Source organism: Canis lupus, chromosome 4 (genome assembly GCF_003254725.2).
Source record: "Canis lupus dingo isolate Sandy chromosome 4, ASM325472v2, whole genome shotgun sequence".
Taxonomy (NCBI): Eukaryota; Metazoa; Chordata; class Mammalia; order Carnivora; family Canidae; genus Canis; species Canis lupus.
In genome coordinates this window covers 37,722,369-37,741,692 of record NC_064246.1, presented here as the reverse complement: position 1 = coordinate 37,741,692, position 19,324 = coordinate 37,722,369, and the positions used below count along the sequence as shown (strand labels likewise).

General features: G+C 49.9%; 1 protein-coding gene across 2 annotated transcripts in view; it reads left to right on the top strand.

Moving 5' to 3' along the window:
- The window catches only part of HRH2 (histamine receptor H2), a 72,644-nt gene extending 58,822 nt beyond the window's left edge, over window positions 1-13,822 (top strand). For both annotated transcript variants that reach the window (XM_025434682.3, XM_049109121.1), the window contains one exon: window positions 13,635-13,822. In XM_025434682.3, coding sequence (XP_025290467.1) covers window positions 13,635-13,638 — 4 coding nt within the window. In that variant the 3' untranslated portion in view covers window positions 13,639-13,822. The remainder of the gene's footprint in view (window positions 1-13,634) is intronic.
- Window positions 13,823-19,324: the final 5,502 nt, after the last annotated feature.

Sequence of the window (19,324 nt, the reverse complement as noted above, 5' to 3'; positions counted from 1 at the left end):
TTACCAATTAAAAAAAAAAGTATTATCTAAAATTAAAACTCTTTACTATGCCTCCCACTAGTTATTTGATTTGGATCCTCCCAAAGGCAGCCTAAGGAAGGAATAACAACCACCAAAAAACAGGAAATGTTTTGCTGAGTATTTTCAGAACTGACTCGCTGGGACCATAGACATGAATGAGTGACTTTCTTTCTGTATCTAGTTTCTGTTATAGAAAAATCAGTTGTCCATGGCTCTACTAAGTGTTGACCAGAGACTGAGAGATGTTAGACCTGGAGAGGTGCCAAACTATGTACCTGCCCAGGTACCTACCCATCTACAGTCAGCCCTGACCCCGGTGAGAACTTGCCCAGAAAAACCCATTTTGTTCTTAAGAAAATTTAATTCAAGATTTGGAAATAAAGGTGATGGCATGTCCTCTGAGGGTCATACGGGAGTGTAACCAGCAGACCCAACCAGTATTACATGATTCTCTAGGGGAAAGTCCTTTTATTGACTATTTATTGTTGATCAGGGACCAGACTCTGCAGTTACATGCTAATTCATACAAGACTGATAAATTGCAAATGATTTTGTTGTGGTCCAGTAGAAATGCATTTGAAAAAAAAAGAAAAAAAATGCATTTGACTTCTGTTCAGTAGAAAAGATAATGCTAAAAGTTACAGTTTACTGCCCCGTAGGACACTGGCCAGTTTTAATGTCTCGGCAGCCTATTTCAAGATTCTTCCTTTCCAGATGTATAGCTGCCTCTCAGATACCACCTAGAGCCAGCTCTACCATCATGCCTGTTCCCCCAAGAATGGGTTAAATTAAACTCTGTCACGTGTTGACTATACATTTGTATGAGTTATGTTTTTAATCTTTAGAAAATTATGCTTCAACAAAATCTGGTTTTTCTAACCATGGCAGTGGGAAGGGGTGCCCTCTGTTGGCAGGGTTACTCTATCCATTAGGCACTATAAATACAAGTTTCTCGGAGACTCCAGAGAGATTTAGGAAGTGCGGGGGGGGGGGGGGGGGGGGGGGGGAAGGGGGAGTCAGAGCTCCCCAAATACAAGAAAATGTAAAGTTTGAAAAAAAAATTAAACGCTCAGTTAAGTAACTACAAAATACAAAATTTTAGATGTCTACAAAGTATAACTTGTTAACCATAGCTCAGCTCAACTCATGATTATATAAAAATTACTTTTGATATGGTATATTCTCAGTGGTCACAGTTTCTGATGTTGGGAATCCCTCAGGACAAAGAGGGAGGTATACTTTGTGTATCGCTTTCACCAAGTGCAAAATGGAAATAAAAATAGTTATGGACCTGGGGACATTCTCTTGGAGGGGCAGCCTCTCCCACCAGCCAAATGATCTTTTTAACTATCCTAAATTTTGACTTGGATAATCTAGAAGTATTGATTTTGATCCATCGTGGACAACAAGTGAGGTTATAAAATAGCATTACCATCCGTTTCAAGCACAACAAACTCTGGATGGGACCTAATCACTCTTAACAGCTGTGGGTGGGGTGGGGGTGGTGGTGATTAAACTGTACTCATCTCTCTGAAACTGTGGTCAGGCCCACCACATCATTGTTGACAAGCCCCGTTCTTTTTTGACCAAAGATAAGAGAAAGTAAAGAGGTAATCTGTGGGTCTCAAGGTTTCGAGATCTTTTTATTTTTCCAAGATTTTATTTATTTATTCCTGAGAGACAGAGAGAGAGAGAGATAGAGACATAAGCAAAGGGAGAAGCAGGCTCCCTGCGAGGAGCCAGATGTGGGATTCGATCCCAGGACCCCGGGATCACGACCTGAGCCAAAGGCAGATGCTCAACCACTGAGGTTTTGAGACCTTTGCTGAGAAGGACCTTCACTCCTTTCTTGATCTCGGAACCCTCAGATCTGAATTTTGGCTCCAGTTCAAGTTCTAAGGAAGCTTTAGAGCCTGTTGCCTTTCCTGTGTACCTTGGTTTTCCCATCTGTGAAATGGGAGTAGCCATTAGTATAAGGATCAAATCAGGATTGAATGAGATCATGTATTCAAAGCGCCCAGCACCTACTCTATATCTAGTGAATATTCGCTTTAAAAGCCCCATAATTTTAAAGTAAATAACTGGTTTACATGTCACCAGATGAAGGTAGTTAAGGTTCCAAGTTTTAAAAAATCAAAGTTTGAAGCTTGAGGAAGGCCTTCCTGTACAGATATGCTAATCTGGGAGGATTTACTCCATATCTTATCAACGTATGCAAATGTTTTCAGACCCCACCTTAAATGACTCTATTAGTGTTGAATTCAACTGCAGTTCACCAGCTGGCATAATATTACCGCTTGCAGAATATGTTTAAATATAAACATTGATTGGTTTTGATTTTGCAGTCTTATTTTTTTATTTTTATATTCTGAAATCAACTGTTTTTTTTTTTTTTTTTTTTTTTTTTTTTGCAATATGCAGACAAAAACTGGTGGTGGTGGGGGGGCGATCAGGAAGGTGACAACCCAGTGAGAAGGGGGAGGAAGTCCCAGGCTGGAGGTTATAAACTGCAACAACTGCCAACAACTGTTCATTCGTGGGGTTGTTAAAATATTTGCCCCAAATGGAAATAGAATGTGACTCGCAAAAAAATATATATATATATTGGAAGGGATTGAAAATCCTTTATTTGGCAAGATCAGATCCATTCTTCTTCCTCAAACCAGTGGTCTTCCAAAAGCAAGTGGCCCGTTATTAGCAGGAAACGTCCGCGCTTCGCCTGGGTGCAGGGCCGAGCGCCGCTGCTGCCTTTCGCCCTGGGACTCCCGAGTCCCTGCTCTCGTTGCCATGGAGGCAGCTGTCAATCACGGCCGCCCACGCCAGCGCCCTCCCACCTGCACAGGGTTTCCTCTATTGCGAAGTCCTCCTGCCCAATAGAGGATGCAAACATCTGCATTTCATCCATCACCCTTCGGGTACAAGACGTATAACTTAGAATTTCCTGATCAAAGGCAACAAGCACCTGAGATTGAAAAATAAACTCCTAGGAAGGCTGTGGGCTCAGGCAGCAGGGCATCAGGCTCTTGGGCAGGACGGGCTTCAGAGGGCAGCCGGTTCTCCCAGGGATCTATGAGCTTCCTAATAACTCCTATGCTAATGCGTCCCTCCTGCTTAATACCCAGCTCCTGGCATGTAATATGTACTCAGTCCATTCTAATTGAATGAAGGCCTGTAAAACAAAAAAACTTCTTCTATGTGTAGGTTTTCAAGAACCGGCTTGCTTGGGGGGAAGGACTGGGTCTATTTTGAGCTTCCCTACTAACCGGGAAGGCAGCAGCTGTGTCCTTCAAATCTCTGGTTGCCAGAGCCTGGCAAGTGTTTGGCACAGAATAGGCCCCAGTGAACACTGAACTGGTATTATTTTTTTTATGTTTTTTACATTTTTATTTATTTATGATAGTCACAGAGAGAGAGAGGCAGAGACACAGGCAGAGGGAGAAGCAGGCTCCATGCAGGGAGCCTGACGTGGGATTCGATCCCAGGACTCCAGGATCGCGCCCTGGGCCAAAGGCAGGCCCTAAACCGCTGCACCACCCAGGGTTCCCTGAACTGGTATTATTTAATTCCCCCAACGCTTCCTGTCTCTCCAGGCTCATGTTTGTTCTGGCCTATCCCTGGGGGTGCCTCACTTCTGTCTGGGAAGGTCGGAACAAGGGGCCTTCCCAGGGTGGCCCTCAGACTCGGGCAAGGAGGGCCCCTGCTGTGATCCCTGAGCCTCAGACAGTCCTGCCCTGGACCTCCAGCAGCGCCTCACAGAAGTAGGAGTCTGTGGGGCCAAGAGGATGTGCCCACTAGCAGCTCAACTGTCCCTTCTAAACCACATTTGAGACTCTTGATTTCCTCGGCCAGATTAGCACTAAAGCCCAATTCTATGGCCTGCACAGGCCCTTTCCCTAGATCCAACCTCTTGAGGCAGACCATGCCAATGGTGTGAGCCAGTGGGGGGGCTGGCGTATGGAGTTTTAAGCCTCAGGCATGTACGAGATCTGGGGCTTATGGGATGGAGTTAGGGTGTGAAGAGAAGGGGGGTGGCCTCATGCCACGGTCCAGCGCCCTCCCTCCTACCATGTGCTGGTGCAGAACTCCAAGGAGTCCAAAGATTCTAGATTTGAACCTGACCTCTCAGGTAGTCTTTAAAGTATTCTTTGTCAAGGTCAAGGGACAGAACATAGTTCATTTAACAGTTTGTCCATGTACTAGTTAACTGTTGCTCTGTAACAACTTAGACCAGAAAGTGGCAGCTTAAAACAACACACGTTTACTATCTCACAGTTTCTAGGGTCAGGAATCTGGGATCTGTTTAGTTGGGTTTTCTGTGTCAGGGTTTCTCAAGAGGTTGTGATCCAGGTGTGTCAGCCCAGGGGTCTATGGTCTCATCTGAAGGCTCACATAGGGAAGGATCGGCTGCCAGGCTCACTCACTGGTTGTTGGCAGCATTTGGTTCCTTCCTGCATGGGCCTCCCCGACACGGCAGCTGACTTCCTCGAAGCATGCAAGCCAGGGGCAGTAAAGAAAGTTTGCTGACAAACTAGAAGTCGCAATCTTTTGTAACCTACTGTGGAAGTGATAGAAGCAAGTCACTAGGCCAGCCCACACACAAGGGCAGAGTCCCAAGCACCCACTTGCTGTACCCTGCATGTCCCACCCCAGGGGGCGAGCAGAACCCAAATGCTTCACTTTGAGCCAAGCCCCCACCTGTGTGTAACTGCTCCCACCCAGGACCCCAGAGCTCCCCAGAGCCCTACCCTGCACCCTAGACAGACAAGCAAAGCTCAATTCAGAGGGAGTTTCTGTGAAGGACAGAAATTACCACCTCCTGTTGCAATTACCAGCTGAGCTAATTACAAAAGTAATTGCAATTGAAGGGTCTAATTATCAGGCTGGGCCAGACAAGCACCTCCTCCCCGCCTTTGGGGAGCCTCCTGCTGCCTTCTAGGGCCTGCAGACATGGTGGGAATCTTGTTCCGGAGTGAACAGGAGGTCTGGCCTGTGTCCCAGAGCCCAGATTGCCAGAGATAGGTCCCCATGGGCCCCCAGCCCCAACAGTGCCCTCCCCCCTTGTGCCTTTACCCCAGTCCTGGACTCTTAAGCCACTTGACGTACTCCTGAGCTACACAGCAAGAGCCAAGAAATATGAACTGAGGACTCCTCACATTGGCATCTGGGTCCTAGCCCTTTCTCTTGTCCCTCCCTCCCCCATGTATCTACATCAGGCACACAGCAGCGCTAGGGCTGTCTCCCCTGTTTGGCCTGACATCCATCCTCAGCCTGGCTCCTCAAAGAACACACTCATGCCTGTGTGCAACCTCAGCCTCTGGATTCCCACCTACAGAACCCATTCTTGGCACCTCCCACCAGCAGCAGCCTGCAGAGCACATCTGGCCCAGGAGACCACTGGGCCTGGCGTGGTGAGCCCAGAACATAGCACAGTGCAGGGGCTCAGAAATCTCTGGAGGAAATGAAGGGCAACAAAGAAACACCACAGACACATGCCATCTCCTACCTTGCAGCAGCTCCAGCTGCTTGCTGCCCTCTATCTCCTAGTTGGCACCCTCCAACTCCTTCTCCACACCCCCCAAATAGCTATCCTTGGACCTAACCATGCACATACCATCAGCATGGTCCACCCTCTGGAGGCTGGAGCAGGGCCAGTCCTGCACAGATCCTGGAGTCAGGTCACAGCTTCCCAAGGTGTGTTCTGGAAGAGGGGTTTGGTGGTGGACTCCGGGGGGCACAGCCTCCTGGCCCATGGGCTCTGCACCTGTTGGGAACCACATGGATAGAGGCCCAGGGCAGGGTCTGCCAAAACACGGGAACCATAGCTGAGGGGCCCTCTGCCTGGGTCTGGGGGTTGCTCTGGGAGAGCTCTCTGTTCTGTCAAAAACTTCCTAACTCAGGGGTAGCCTAGCCACTCTCCTGCTCAGAACCTTTTAATAGGACCCCATTGCTCTCAGGACAGAGCTGAATTTCTTAGCTGAGCCAACCTGCTACTCCCTGCCTCTCCCCTGCAGCCTCAAGGCCCTCCCCAGGGCTCTGGCCACACCACCCCCACAGTCTAGTGTAGTGTACCCCTGCTTTGGCTTCTCCTTTGCCCAGGGGTCAGAGCCCCATAAGCTGGAGCCCCTGAAGCTCATGTAATCTGGGCTGGGTCTCCTGAAAGAAAAGGATCCAAAACGATGACTGCAACATGAAGTCAGAGCCCTGAAAGTGAGGGCTCTTGGAGCTTCGGGCCATTGTCTTCACAGTGGACATACTGCTCCCTCTGTACCCGTCTTACCCCAGCTCCTCTCCATACTCACCCGACCTGTTAACCCAGAAACCTTTCCCTCACTCCTCTCACCACTCCCCATTCCTACCCAAGTTAGAATTGCCAGGATGCCCCGGGCCTGGCTTCACAGTGCCCTCATTTTCCCCACATCGTGGGCATCTATCTGTGGGCCTGACCCTCCCATGAGGGCAAGGGCAGTGCCAGGTCATCAGCTTTTGGGCAGGGGTATGCAGTTGTCTCTGGAGACAGGTTGAAAGCATTAATGAATAAACACTTTTCACACAAACAAGCAAATACACGAACATCTGTTCCCTCATCTGGAAGGCTTAAGCATTCAGCTGTCCAAACGCAGAGGCTATTCCACCAGGAAGGTTTCCCAAACCCACCCATAGCCACCATCAGCCTGAACCTCCCAGCCCAACCCTCCTACAGCCAGGAGGCCAGGCTCAGGGAGTCCACCAGGGGGCGGTGCGGGAACGTGGATGCTCTCCCAGCATGGCCTGCAAGCAACTGCCCTCCCAGAAGCCTTCTCCCTGCAGAAAGCATCTCCGCCCAGCCCCACCATCCTGCAGGTCCCAGAGCTCCAGCTGCCCATCCACACTGCTCCCAGGAGAAAACCAGGGCTGAGGGGTCAGGCATATCCAGGATCGAACCCCAGCTCCACCATTTCCACCTTGCTGTGTGAATTTTGGCAGGTGCCTTCCCATCTCTGAGCTAATCTTCTAACCTGCAGGGTTGTTGTGACGCCCATGGGAGTCTCTGAAAATGGTAAACTGCCAAACTCAGGTCAGTTATTGTCTAATTTATCATAAACAATCGTCTCAGTCCCCTGATTCCCAAATGATGCCACATTAACTTGATTTCAGCTTTGGGGAAAAACACTGAAAATGCCAACCCTATAATAAGGTTATAAAAAGCTCTGATTTTGTCTTTATTAAAGACATCATGAGCAGTTTATTGATTTTTTTAAGGGAAATGAGAGGAAGCAGGAGCAAACCCTTCTGGGTGCCAATTGAATTAGCAGTTGGGAGTTTATTACATGGGAGACACTGCACAGCAGAGCATGGACTCTGTCTCTCCACCACCTGCTGCCACAGACCATGAGCTCTTCCAGGCTGTGAAGGAGATAGGTACCTCTCTGGAGCCCCAGTGCCCAGCACAGGGGCTAGCACACCATTGGTGCTCAATAAATGTGCACTACATTGTTCTAAAGAAGGCTTTAGAAAATCTTTCCTACTATCTACTTGGGGTTCTGTCTGCATCAAGACTCCTTGGCTGCAAGCCCTAAACCCTGATGGGAGGGAACTGAATCTACTGGAAAGATGTCAGGTAGCTCCCGAAATGAAGGGAAAGCCAGAGGATTGAGCTCAGCAAATGCCAGAGCAGCTTGGGATGAGAGGGCTTTGCCTCTTCTCTCTGCCACATTGCCACCACTGTGATGACCTCTGGTGGTCTCTCCCTATGATTGAAAACCCCTGGAGTAAGGCCAGGCCCCGGCCTGGTCTGGAGAACACAGCCACCTTGTTAGACAGCCCCAGGACAACCCCAGCAACAGTGCAGGAGGTACAGGTTCCCCAGTGAAGGGGGTGGGGAGGCTGAGTGGCCAAAGACCAGCAAATGTCAGTGGCCCAATCCAATACAGCAAGTCCAGGCTGGGACTCCAGCCCCCGGAACCCCACCTCGGTACCCAGGGCCCAACCTGGCAGCACAGGGCATGGAAAGGTGGTGATGACGGGGGGAGCAGGTGAGAGTCCCCCTTCAGAGTGCAGGGGAGCCAGCCAAGGAGGCAAGGCCAGTGGTGAGCGGGGCACAGTGAGTGAGTGATAGATGGGGGCCTTCAGTACAGACAGAAATCCTGGGTGCTCATTGCAGCTCATCTGGCTTCTCTGGGGCTCAGGTGTATCATCAGGAAAGATTTTTCTGGGCAAGCTTACCCGCCCTTCACGGTCTTTCTGTCCAGCAGAATCCCAGTACTTGGGGTCACTGAGGCTTACAGAAATGCAAAGACTCCACTGTCATCGACCCCCTCCCCCCCACACACAAGGGCACCCGCGATCACCAGGCCCCAGTGAGAAAGACGCCCTTCCACATCTCAGTCATTAAACAGCAAATTTCTAGAGAGGGGAAGGGAAGCTGGCCTTGGATTCGCTCCCTTGCTCATTAGCTGTGTGACCCTTGGCAACTCATTAATCCTGAAGCCTCTGGATCTGTCTTCTGAAAAATCTGAGTAATACCTTCCTCATAGGTTTGGCGCATCATGTGAGATCCCAGATGTGAGAGAACTTTGTAAATCATAAAACTAAGCAAATACAAGAGATTATTTCCAAGTTGTTAACTCTGCCCTTGCCTTTGGTCACCCAGGAGCCAATTCTAGTTTTCAGTGGCAAAAACCCGGGGCCTTTTATTTGGGGGAACAGAGCCCTTTCTGTCTCTCTCTGAATGTCACAGACTGGTTCATTGGGAATCCTATAGCCGGACCTGTGTCCGGCCTTCTCCCGCAGACGCAAGCCACAGATTGCTGAGTGAGCCAGCCTGGGATTGGGGGCTCAGCATGGCCCATTCCTGCCACCAGAGACTCAGCCCAAGTGGATGTTTATACCCAAAGGTGGTAGTTACCAATGCCATGTGTGTCATCAGGTCATGTCAGCTGCTACAAAAATCACCTCAGAGGCCAAGGAACATTCAAACCCAGTAGAAGTTTATTTCTTGCTCAAGCAATAGTCCAGAGTCGAAAACCCAGCCAACCCAGAGTGGCCTTGTGTTTCTGAGCTCTGTTGCTTCTCATTGCAGCCCGCAGACTGGACAGTTCTTTCTTGAGCTCGTGTCTTTCTCGTAATATCTTGCTGTGAGCAGCAAAAAGGAACAAATGCATGCTAGCTTTCAGGCTCTTTCCCTCTTCCTCTGAAACAACTGCTTCCGTGGCCCATTTTAGGCAAGATTCATTAGATGTTCTCACCTGCATAACAGGAACGCTCAGCTTTGCTGCCTGGGACTGCTATGTCCTCCCCACCCACGGCTCGACCCCAGGCCACCACCTCAATTTCTGTACCAACTGTATTGATTTGAGTCATACAAGCTGTAGAAATGTGCCCCAGATGTAGCACATCTGAATTGGCTTCTTCTTCCCAAGATGGTCCTGAGCCTGTGTTCCCAGTCAGTGGGACGTCTTCCCCTTCATCAAGGGTGGGGAGGGGCCTCCACTACTTGTCTCCTTGTCCCCCATCTAGCAAGAGGAGCAAATGTGGAAGGACACACCCGCTTCTTAAAAGCTTCAGCCCCAAGAGGGAGCCCATGGCTTCTGACTGCATTTTATGGGCCAGAACTCAGTACTTGGCCTGCGGCCACATCTAACTGTAAGAGAGGTGACAACCAGGAAGAAGAGACAACGGATTTGAGGGGGCACAGCCAGGAGTCAGGTCCAATTCCATCTTTGGTGGGGGGCAGTCTCCCAGACCCACCCCGCATGCCTAGTGCACACCTATTGTCATAGTTCATTCAACAAATATTTACTTAGCACCTACTGTGTGCAGGCCCTGTAAGGGGAACCAGTGGCAGGAATCAGACACCGCCTATGTCCTCAGTAAGCTCACGGCCTAATGGAAGACCAGAGAAGCAGGCAGTTACACCCCAGCGTGATTCAAGCTGATGGAGAGTGTGCAAGGAAGGGGGTGCTAATGAGGTGTTGAAGTACACGGAACACTCCTCCGGGTGGGAGAGACTGAGGCCTGTCAGTGTGCGTTGACCCCGTGGAGGAGGAAGGCTCTGAGTAAGTCCCAGGCGGTGGCCCATCTGTGAGCCTTGGCGCAAGCTGCTGGGCGAGGCAGAGCTGGTTGAGAGGAACAGACCTGACCCCCAATCCTTCAGCAGCGACCCCTGGGAGATGACTCTCTGGGTGAGGGAGGGAGGCCAGTGCAGAGCAGGATGTCCAGAAGGTGAGATATCGAGAACTAAGAGGTGTATTAGTTTCCTCTGGCCACTGTAACAAATTGCCACCAACTTCATGGCTTATAACAACCCACATGTATTAGTGACCATTCTGGGGGTCAGAAGTCCAAAATGGGTCTCAGGAAAGTTCTGGACGAGAATATTTTCTTTCCTTTTCCAGCTTCTCAAGGCCACCTGCATCCCATGGCTCATGGCCCCCAGCCAGAAATGGCACCCCTCCAATCTCACGTCTGCACTCACATCCCCCCCTCCTGCCTCTCCTGCTTCCCCCTCATGCACAAGGATGCTTGTGATTACATGGAGCCCTCCTGGATAATCCAGGATTGTCTCCTCGGCTCAAGGCTCTTGACTTCATCACATCTGCGAAGTCCCTTTTGCCATATCAGCTCACATATTCACAGCTCCAGGGGTCAGGATGTGGGCATCTGGCAGTCACCAAGAGGATGCTCAGACAAGAAAAGGAGCCTCTGTGCAGTGGGTCAAAGCATAGTGACAAGGAAGCCAAGAGAGCTCAGAAGTCGGAGGAAAGGTGGCAGCAGGCCACAGCAGGAAGCTCATCGGCGGCAGGATAGGCCTGAGCCACAGACCTGTTTCACCTTACCTACCCATTCTCCCCCTTCTGGTAACTGCACCCCAGTCTTCCTCATGGAAATACTTCTGCACATTCTTAACCCAGGATTGGGCTGTGACTCAGTCAAAGCCAACCGGAGCTTTCCATGCCTGATTCAGGGGGCTGGGCATGGCCCAAGCCAAGGCAATAAGACTGTTCTTGAAACTTATTACAGAGCTATCAGAGAAGTGCTGTCAGTGACCATCGCCGGGAGAGCCCCTCACAATACATGGAGAGAGCAGATTTGAGTAATGGAAAGAGATGATGACATTGTTTGAAAAGCTGGATCTAGCTATGCCTGAAGCCAACTCTGGACTTTTCAATTACATGAACCCCTCCAAAAGTCCATTTGGGTTGAATTCCATTGCTAGCAATTGCAACCAAATAGACATTGATGAACCCAGCTTTTGGCTCTAGTCTCAAGTTTAGGGACTGCCTGCAATGTCTCTCCCCCTTTTCCCAATCTTCCCCATCTTTTAAAACTGTTTCACAGCACCTCTGCAAGGAAGTCATCCTTGATTCTGCACACTCCCAGCTTACCTGCCCTTACCTAGAATGTTCCCCGTAGGATCCCAGCCTGTCTCTGCGGCCACCTCACCCAGGTGCCCATCGACTTTCCTTGTCCTTTCAACCTTAGGGATGAGCCACCTGTCTGCCCTCTGGTCACTTACATCTACTGGAACATGACCTTCTGCCAATCTGGAAGAACCAGATGCCAAGCTGCAGGAGAGTCAACAGCTGCCATCCTTGAAAGCAGGGAAGGGAAAGCATTATTGGTCTCTCGCCAAGGGTTGCTGCACCCTGTGCTTGTCAGGGCCCCAAAAGCCAGCTCAGAGCTTCTCACCCCAAGGTCTTCTCTCCAAGGCCAAGGTCATCCCTCACAGAGGAACAGTCAGATCATCAGTCATTTCCCCAGATATAGAGAATCAGGAAGGGTCCTTGGGGATCCCAGTGCCCTAATCCTTCCATATCTCTGCTTGAGTGTACTTGAATACCTCCAGAGACAGGAAGCTCACCACTTCTCTGGCAAATGATTCTCTTGCTAAACAATAGGTCCAAGTCTGCCCTCCCAAACTTACTTTTGGGAAAGCTGGCAGAGCACCTCTCCACTTGGCCTTGACCCCCAACTTTCCAGTGCTGGCCCCAGCCCCAACACTCACTGGCTGTGCAGTCAGTCCCCCGCCACTGATACCCCACCCAAATGTCCACAGGCCCCTCCCTTCTACTCCAAGCATCTCTGGCTATATCCTGAGGGGTCTCTGACATGGGGTCCTGCACCACCTCATGCTGCAGCCTTCTCAGCCCTTCCTCGACCAGAACACACACTATAAATGTCACAGCATGGTCGGGGCTGCACCTGCAGAGAATGCGTGTGGCCGCTACTGCTCTTCCCACAGAAGGAAGATGCTGCCGCTAACAGGAAGACGTGATGAACACATGGGGCAGGGCGGGAGCACAGCCATGTCTCTGGATCAGAACATCAGACTTCAAGAGGCCACGTGCTTCTCAGGGAGGCTAGGCAAGGCCTCGGTTCTGTCCCAAGCCACCCGTCTTCCAGAAGCTGTCCCCAGACCTCTTGTGTAGAGCCTGGCTCTCCTCCCCAGCCAAGCACAGCCCGGCAAGCTGTGTGATACGCAGTCTGGCCAAGCGTGGGATTTAACAAGAGCACAGATGCCCCCGCTGGCAGGGCAGGCAGGGCAGACAGGGGGCAGTGTGATCGGGGGTGCCCACCCCGTCATTCCATGAATGTTTATTATTATCGCAGGCACCACTGAGTCCTCGTTGTGCAACTCTGGGCAAATCAGTTCTCATCTCTCAGTCTATTTCTTGTCTGTGAAATGTGCATGATTCTGGCCTCTGCCTTAAAAGATTATTGGAAGAGATGAACGAAATGATTAAGTCCTCAAATAGCATGAGTTACTGTTGCTGCACTGTTTCTAGCCTGACAAGAGCACGGCTAGCGGGTATTCCCATTCCACAGAGGGGAAAGCCGAGGCTTGGGGACGCTCTCGACCCTGCTCCAGGCCTGGCCGGGAGAGCTGCGGGTAAGGCCGGGAGCTCTTCACACTGTGCCATTGTGTCCAAACTGAGGAGCTCCAGCGTCCCTCCCAGCAGCACGCCAGGGCTCAGGGGCTCTGAGGCACATCAGGCCTGGTCCCCTGCCCAGCGCAGGAGTACAGACACACAGATAGTAGCACTTCCACGGAGGAAGAGCTGTGGTGGGGACCTGGGGAGCTGGGGGAACCAAGGAGGGTCCTAACCCAGACTGGGGAGCCCTGGGGAGACACATGAGAGGTGACTTCTTAGCCGGGCCCTGAGGGATGAGGGCTATGTTATGGAAGCAGCCCTCCATTTCCTCAGGGAAGCTGCTGAAACGGTGGTAAGGACACAGGTTTGAAGGCTGGCTCTGCCCCTCACCTGTGTAAGGAGGAAGTTTGCCTCCTTGAGCCTCAGTTTCCTTATCTGAATAGCAGGGGGCTGAGTGACAGCAAGGTCACGTTGGTAAAGATGCCTGGCACCTGGTGGGAATTCATGGTTCACAAAGTCCTCTCTCCTCTCAGTCTCCAAACCCTTACTAAGCGCCTCCTGCCTGCCCAACCCTGAATGCGAGATTACCATTATCCCATTCTGCAGACAGGTGCTTGGGCTCCGGGGGCTGAGGGACTTGCCTCAAGTGGCACAGGTCCACCGCCAACTCTGCATTCACTGAGCGCTTACTAAGGGCTCAACACCTCAGCGAGTCCTCCAAACATCTCTGGGAGGATAGCGTTGTTTGTTTCCATTTCACAGATGAAGGAATGAAGATCCTGCACAAGATCATCAAGGGGAGCCCTTGACAAGGAGCCATGACGAAAGCCACCTCAACCTTCTTTGGCACTACACGAGAGCTCCTCTGCAACCACACCCCATATGGGGCCCTGGACCTATCTAGAAGTTGACATAAGCAACCTGGTTCCAATAAAGGTTTTTTAAGTTGACTATGTGATACCCAGGTCCTGTTTTTCAGAGGAAATACATTTATTAGAGGGGGTTGAGTTAGATGCTAATGGAACAGTGGAAGACATGGGTTGTTTCTTCAGCTGTAAGATAGAAATGATAATAATCCTCACGGATATTCCCTGCCTCGAATAGCAGAAACCACCCTGGTTTCCCTGTGGGACCCACCCCCTGCCGCTCTCAGCCCAGGGGTTTTGGAGGGGACCAAGCCTCAACCCCCAACTCCAGGCATGGAGCCGAGCAGGGCTGGCCAGTCCCCCAGCGGCAGCATTTGGGCCCAAGTCCCAAGACCCTTGATGTGTCTAATGAGAAGGGAAAGCTCTTTCAATGATGCTTTTGAGAGGAGACAACAGAAGCAAAGGCTGCCCCCGAGGAAGGGTGACGCAGGAGAGCAGAGCCAAGATCCGGACTCTGCATCCTGACCCACCGTCTGATTGCGTGGCAGCCTTATTCTGGCCAAAGCAACTCCCTAGAATATTTAATTATAGGAACCAGTAAATGTCTCCTTTTTCTTAACTCCCCTTTTGAATCAGGTTTCTGATCCTTGCAACTGCAGAAACTTGACAAATAAAATAACCCCAAGTGGAGCTAAAATATCACATTTGCCATGAAAAAATATAAGAAAGCATTAACGTCTTAATGGTAGTAATTAAACAAACAGAAAAACAATCAAATTAAATAAGAGAGTTTTCTTTATCTTGAAGGCAGTACTTAAGGAAAGAATTATTTAGGGAAGAGTGGGGGGGGGAAGGTGGAGCCTTCTGAAAAACTAAAGAAGGCAGCTGGGCACTCAGAGGAGAGAACCCACCTCTGAGTTCTCTGAGCACTAACTATATGCTAGGTGCTTCTCCAGCTGTGATCCTTTCCATCCGCAAAAACTCAGCCTAGTGGCTGGCTTTATACCCACTTTTGCAAATGAAGAAATTGTTGTTCAAAGGAAAGAGACACTTGAGCAAGAACACATAAAATTTACATCGAGCTCCATTTGCCCCAAGTCCAAGGCTATTTGCTCATCAAATAATTCGTTCGGCAATCATGTTTTAAGTACATCTGGAATTCCAGGTGCTTAATCCCTTGGGTAGCTCTACCATCACAGTCTCCATATTAGGGAAGGTATCCAGAAGTGGAAATCCATCGTGCAAATCAGAGCCACCACACCAGTGAGGACGAGGCACCAGAGGCTGCCTCCATCCCCACCCACTCTGGGTCAGCAAGCACAAGGTGACAATTCAGGACCATCCTGACTATAGAGTCTATACATGTCCCAGAGGACAAGCCCGTCTCCTGGCCCTAAGACCAGAACACCCTCTGTCTCCAGGACCAGCACAACTCCTATGGCTTGGAACTTCCATACCCTCTGGTCTTGAGAAAAGCAAGTTTGGCCTAGAAACCCGTCAATTCTTCCGTCTACAAACAAGAAATCCTCACGGATAATTATATCACCTCCGCCCACTGGTTCAAATGAAAAGTACCTGCTTTGTTTATCTTTTTATAAATCCCATCCATGAACTCTGCATCGGATGGGAGACTCCAGGAACTCAGAGCCACACAGGGTCAAGCTGGACCTAGTTTAGCCAGGACAGATCATGGAACTGCTAGCATATGAGCACCTGCTGCATGCACCCAGTGTCAGGCTGTAAGCCTACAGGCTACTGCTTTGCTGAAGGTCCCCAGGCCCCCAGCAGGGAAGTAGTGCTGGTCTCCATAGCACAGAAGGGAAAATGGTAGCCCAGAGAGGGGGAAACACAGAGTGACCCAGGGCAGAACAAGACTGAACCCAAGACCCTTCTGATCCCAGAGGTTATCCTGTTCTCATCCCGCCATCCTTGCCAGCACAGTGAGAAACAGTAACTGGGCAGGAGCAGAACTGAATTTCAAAACAGACAGCTCTTTATTGCTGCAAAAAGAAGCTAAAAGCCCCTGTCCCTGGGAGCTGCAGGGTAGGGCTGCAGGGACTCCAAGGAACAAAGTCACTCACATTCTGCCCTGACACCTTCAGAATCTATCACGGCGCTCTGGGAACTTGTCTCCTTAGGTCCATAAATAATTGAGAACCCATGCGTCCTGTGGCATTTCTGCTGAAATCATCACTCACCCACACTCTCTGTGCTTCCTGCAGAGGCCAAAGAAATTCTTGCTGATTTTTTTCAAGTGCAGCCTTTTATTGAAACTGGTTTTTGAATTTCGCTTCCACAGAGCCCCTACCCAGTGCCATGCCCTATCTTGGGCACTGGAGATGCAGAGATGACCTGGACAGGGCCCTGCCCTCAAAGAGCTCAGATCCTGCTGAGAAGGGAGAGACTCTTCAAACCATTGGAATTACCATATAAAGCACTGGCCAGAATGAGGAGGAGTGGGGAGCAGGGAAGGGTGGGAAGATGGTGAGTAAGCAGAGCGGCAGGTCTGTGCCTTGCAGGGGGGAACAGGAGAAGTCAAGGCTGGGTCCAGTGGGAGGCCACCCTGGGGAGAAAAATGTTCTTAGAAGGGGGTGGGGTTAAGTGGGGGCCACCCTAATGGCAGAAGGCTCTGCCAGAGCCATGGGATTCCTCTGTCACCCTCAGGTCTTCAGTCAAGCTAGAAAATTCACAATAACACAAGTGTGATGAGATTTTGTTGTTGTTGAGATGGAGAGGGTGTCAACATGTGCACACCAGTGCCAACCTGAGGTGACACACACAGATGTGGAAGCTGAGTGACACATGGAGGAAAGCCAGGGACACATGGAAATCAGAGAAGGTATGGCACAGAGATTGGCACAGGCTCTGAAACTGGATGTTTAGCCAAGTTCATTAACATTTTCCATAAGCAGGTAACCTCGAGAGACACAGGCAACATAACATTGAGTGATGGGAGGGGCCCACAGAGAAAGGAGTGGCTTATTCTAGGGTGGGGTATGAGGTCTCCAAGAGGGATGACACTGGAGGTAGAGCTAGGATGTGTCGGAGTTTGCCAGGCAGAGAAGAGGGAAGCATTTCAGGCAGAGGAACCAGAGGGTGGGGACGTCTGTTGTCTAGGCTTCCCCGCCTCTGTTCAGCACTTCATTTGGTAACCGCCCTCTGATTTTCCCCAGGGAAATCCCCACTCTGGGTCCCTGTGGTTTAACTGGAGCTAATGCCACTCTCCAAGATGCAGGAATGGGTTTGTGATGCAGGCCTGCCAATCAGTACACTCCAACTCCAACAGTCATTGGTTGAATGATGGACACATGATCCCAATCAGCCAATGAGAGTCAGCCCTGGGGCCTTTGCTGGAATATCTAGAAAAAGACTTCTTTTCTCATGAAGCTACTACTACCGATGACCACAAAGGGAGTGCCTGCCTGAGAATGGAGTAAATACAGAGGAAAACATACTCTAAACAGCACGATTTAAGCACATCTGCATGCCTGAAGCTCCCTCCACCACTAGATATTCGATTACATGAGCCAACAGTTTTCCTTTTCTTCTTTAAATATGTTCAAGATGGCTTAACACACTGGTGACCTCCCAGATTGTGACAGTGGGTGCAAAGGCCTATAGATGGAGGATATCCAGTGAGTCCAGATGCTTTCCATGAGCAGAATGTGGCGGGAAATGCAGGCGCATAGGCAGCTGTGGCCACGTCACAAAGAGCCATGACATGAAGCCAAGCTGGGCTGCAAGAGCCAGGAAAGGACTGTAAGCAAGGGGATGATAGAGGCTGATATATGTTTGTGGGATCACTCTGTTTATTCGCATGTGTTTAAAACCTAGAAAGAATTCACCAAGTAGAATCTGAGCCAGACGTTTTACTTCTCCAGTTTTTTCAGCACAAAGGTGCTATTCAAGCTCCTAAGATCCCCAAGAAGACTCTTCCAGGAAAAGGAGCTGGCTGAGTTTTTGGTGGAGACTGGCATGCCGGCTTGTACACTCAAAATGCCAACTGGTCCTAGTCTCTGTGCTGTCATTCTCTCTGATCCAGTCGAGGGAGAAGGAAGACTAGTTGTGTATTTGCTGCTCCCCAAAATCGACCTCAGGATTCACAAAAGTCTTTTGTCCTTGCCTCTGCCTGGGCTGATGGAATAAGGAACCATTAAAGCTTACAGACAGGAGGACCATGTAGTGAGTTCTTTAACACTAGAGGTGGGCAAACAGCTGGAATGATTAACACACTGTAGTAGAGCTGGTGATAGATTGGCCCCAGTTCCATCACCTCTCCCTGTATCCAAGCCCTTTGTCACCTAACGTTAGAGTCCTTCTCATTAACAGAATAGAGTATGTTTCCCCTTTTCTTGACTTTGGGCTCAGCCGTGTGACTTGCGATGGCCAACAGAAGGTGAGAAGAAGTGAGAGTCAACCTGTTTCATGCATAGGTCTTAAGAACCTAGGTGATTCCACTTAGCTTCTGCCATCACCATGAGGAGAACATGCTCCATTGAGACCACTGTGGAGAATAATTCTCCACGTCTCTACACAGCTTTTACGAGAAGACGCCAGGCCTGGCTACTTAATTTGTAGGCCCCACTGCAAAATGAAAATGCAAGATACTTTATTTAAAAATTATTAATACTTTCAAGATGGTTGTAACAGAGCATTCAACCAAGTGGGGATCCCTTCTTTGTGCAGGACCATGTGCAATTTTGCAGGTCTGGCAGAGGCAGTGACAGCTTTTGTTTTAGGCCAGGGTGAGCAAACTATAGTTCTCAGTCAAATCTGATCCACCACTTGATTTTGTATGGCCCTAGAGCTAAGAATGTTTTTACATTTTTAAATGGTTGAGAAGAGGGCTCCTGAGTGGTGCAGTTGGTTAAGCATCCAACTCTTAGTTTTGGCTCCTATGGTGATCTTGGGGTCATGAGATTGAGCCCCACACCTGGCTCTGTGCTCAGCACAGAGCTTGCTTAAGAGTCTCTTCTCTCCTTCTTCCCCCTGCTTCCTGCATGCTCTCTTTCTCTCTCTCTCTCCCTATCTCAAATAATTCTTTGAACATTTTTCAAAATGATTGAAAAAAATCAAAGAACACTATTTCATGATGTGTGAAATTATATGAAATTAAAATTTCAGTATTCCTAAAGTTTTATGACACAGCCCGGCTTATTCACTTACATCTTGTCTGAGCTGGTGTCACAGCACAACAGTCACATTGAGTCATTGCACCAGACCCTGTGCAGTCCACAAAGCTTGAAACATTCACTTCCTGACTTTTTACAGAAAAAAGTTTGCCAACCGTGTTCCTGACTAGACTGAAGGGCCACCTAGCCAATCCTCACCCAGCTCGGCCAAGGAAACCACAGGTGTCTGGGGTTACTGCTGTATGCCCCCCCCCCCCCCCCCCCCCCGCCGAGATTGCACTGTTATGTGCAGTGTGGCAGTCACAAAGCATTCGGGCTTCTATCTAAGTTAAGGTTTCTCTCAAAATGGAATGTGGGGTGCCTTCAGGTGTACGTGGAGGAGGCTTCTATGGCACTGAATTGCATCAAAAGAAAAGCATAGCTGCCTTCCCTCTTCTCTGTGAGTCCTTATTTC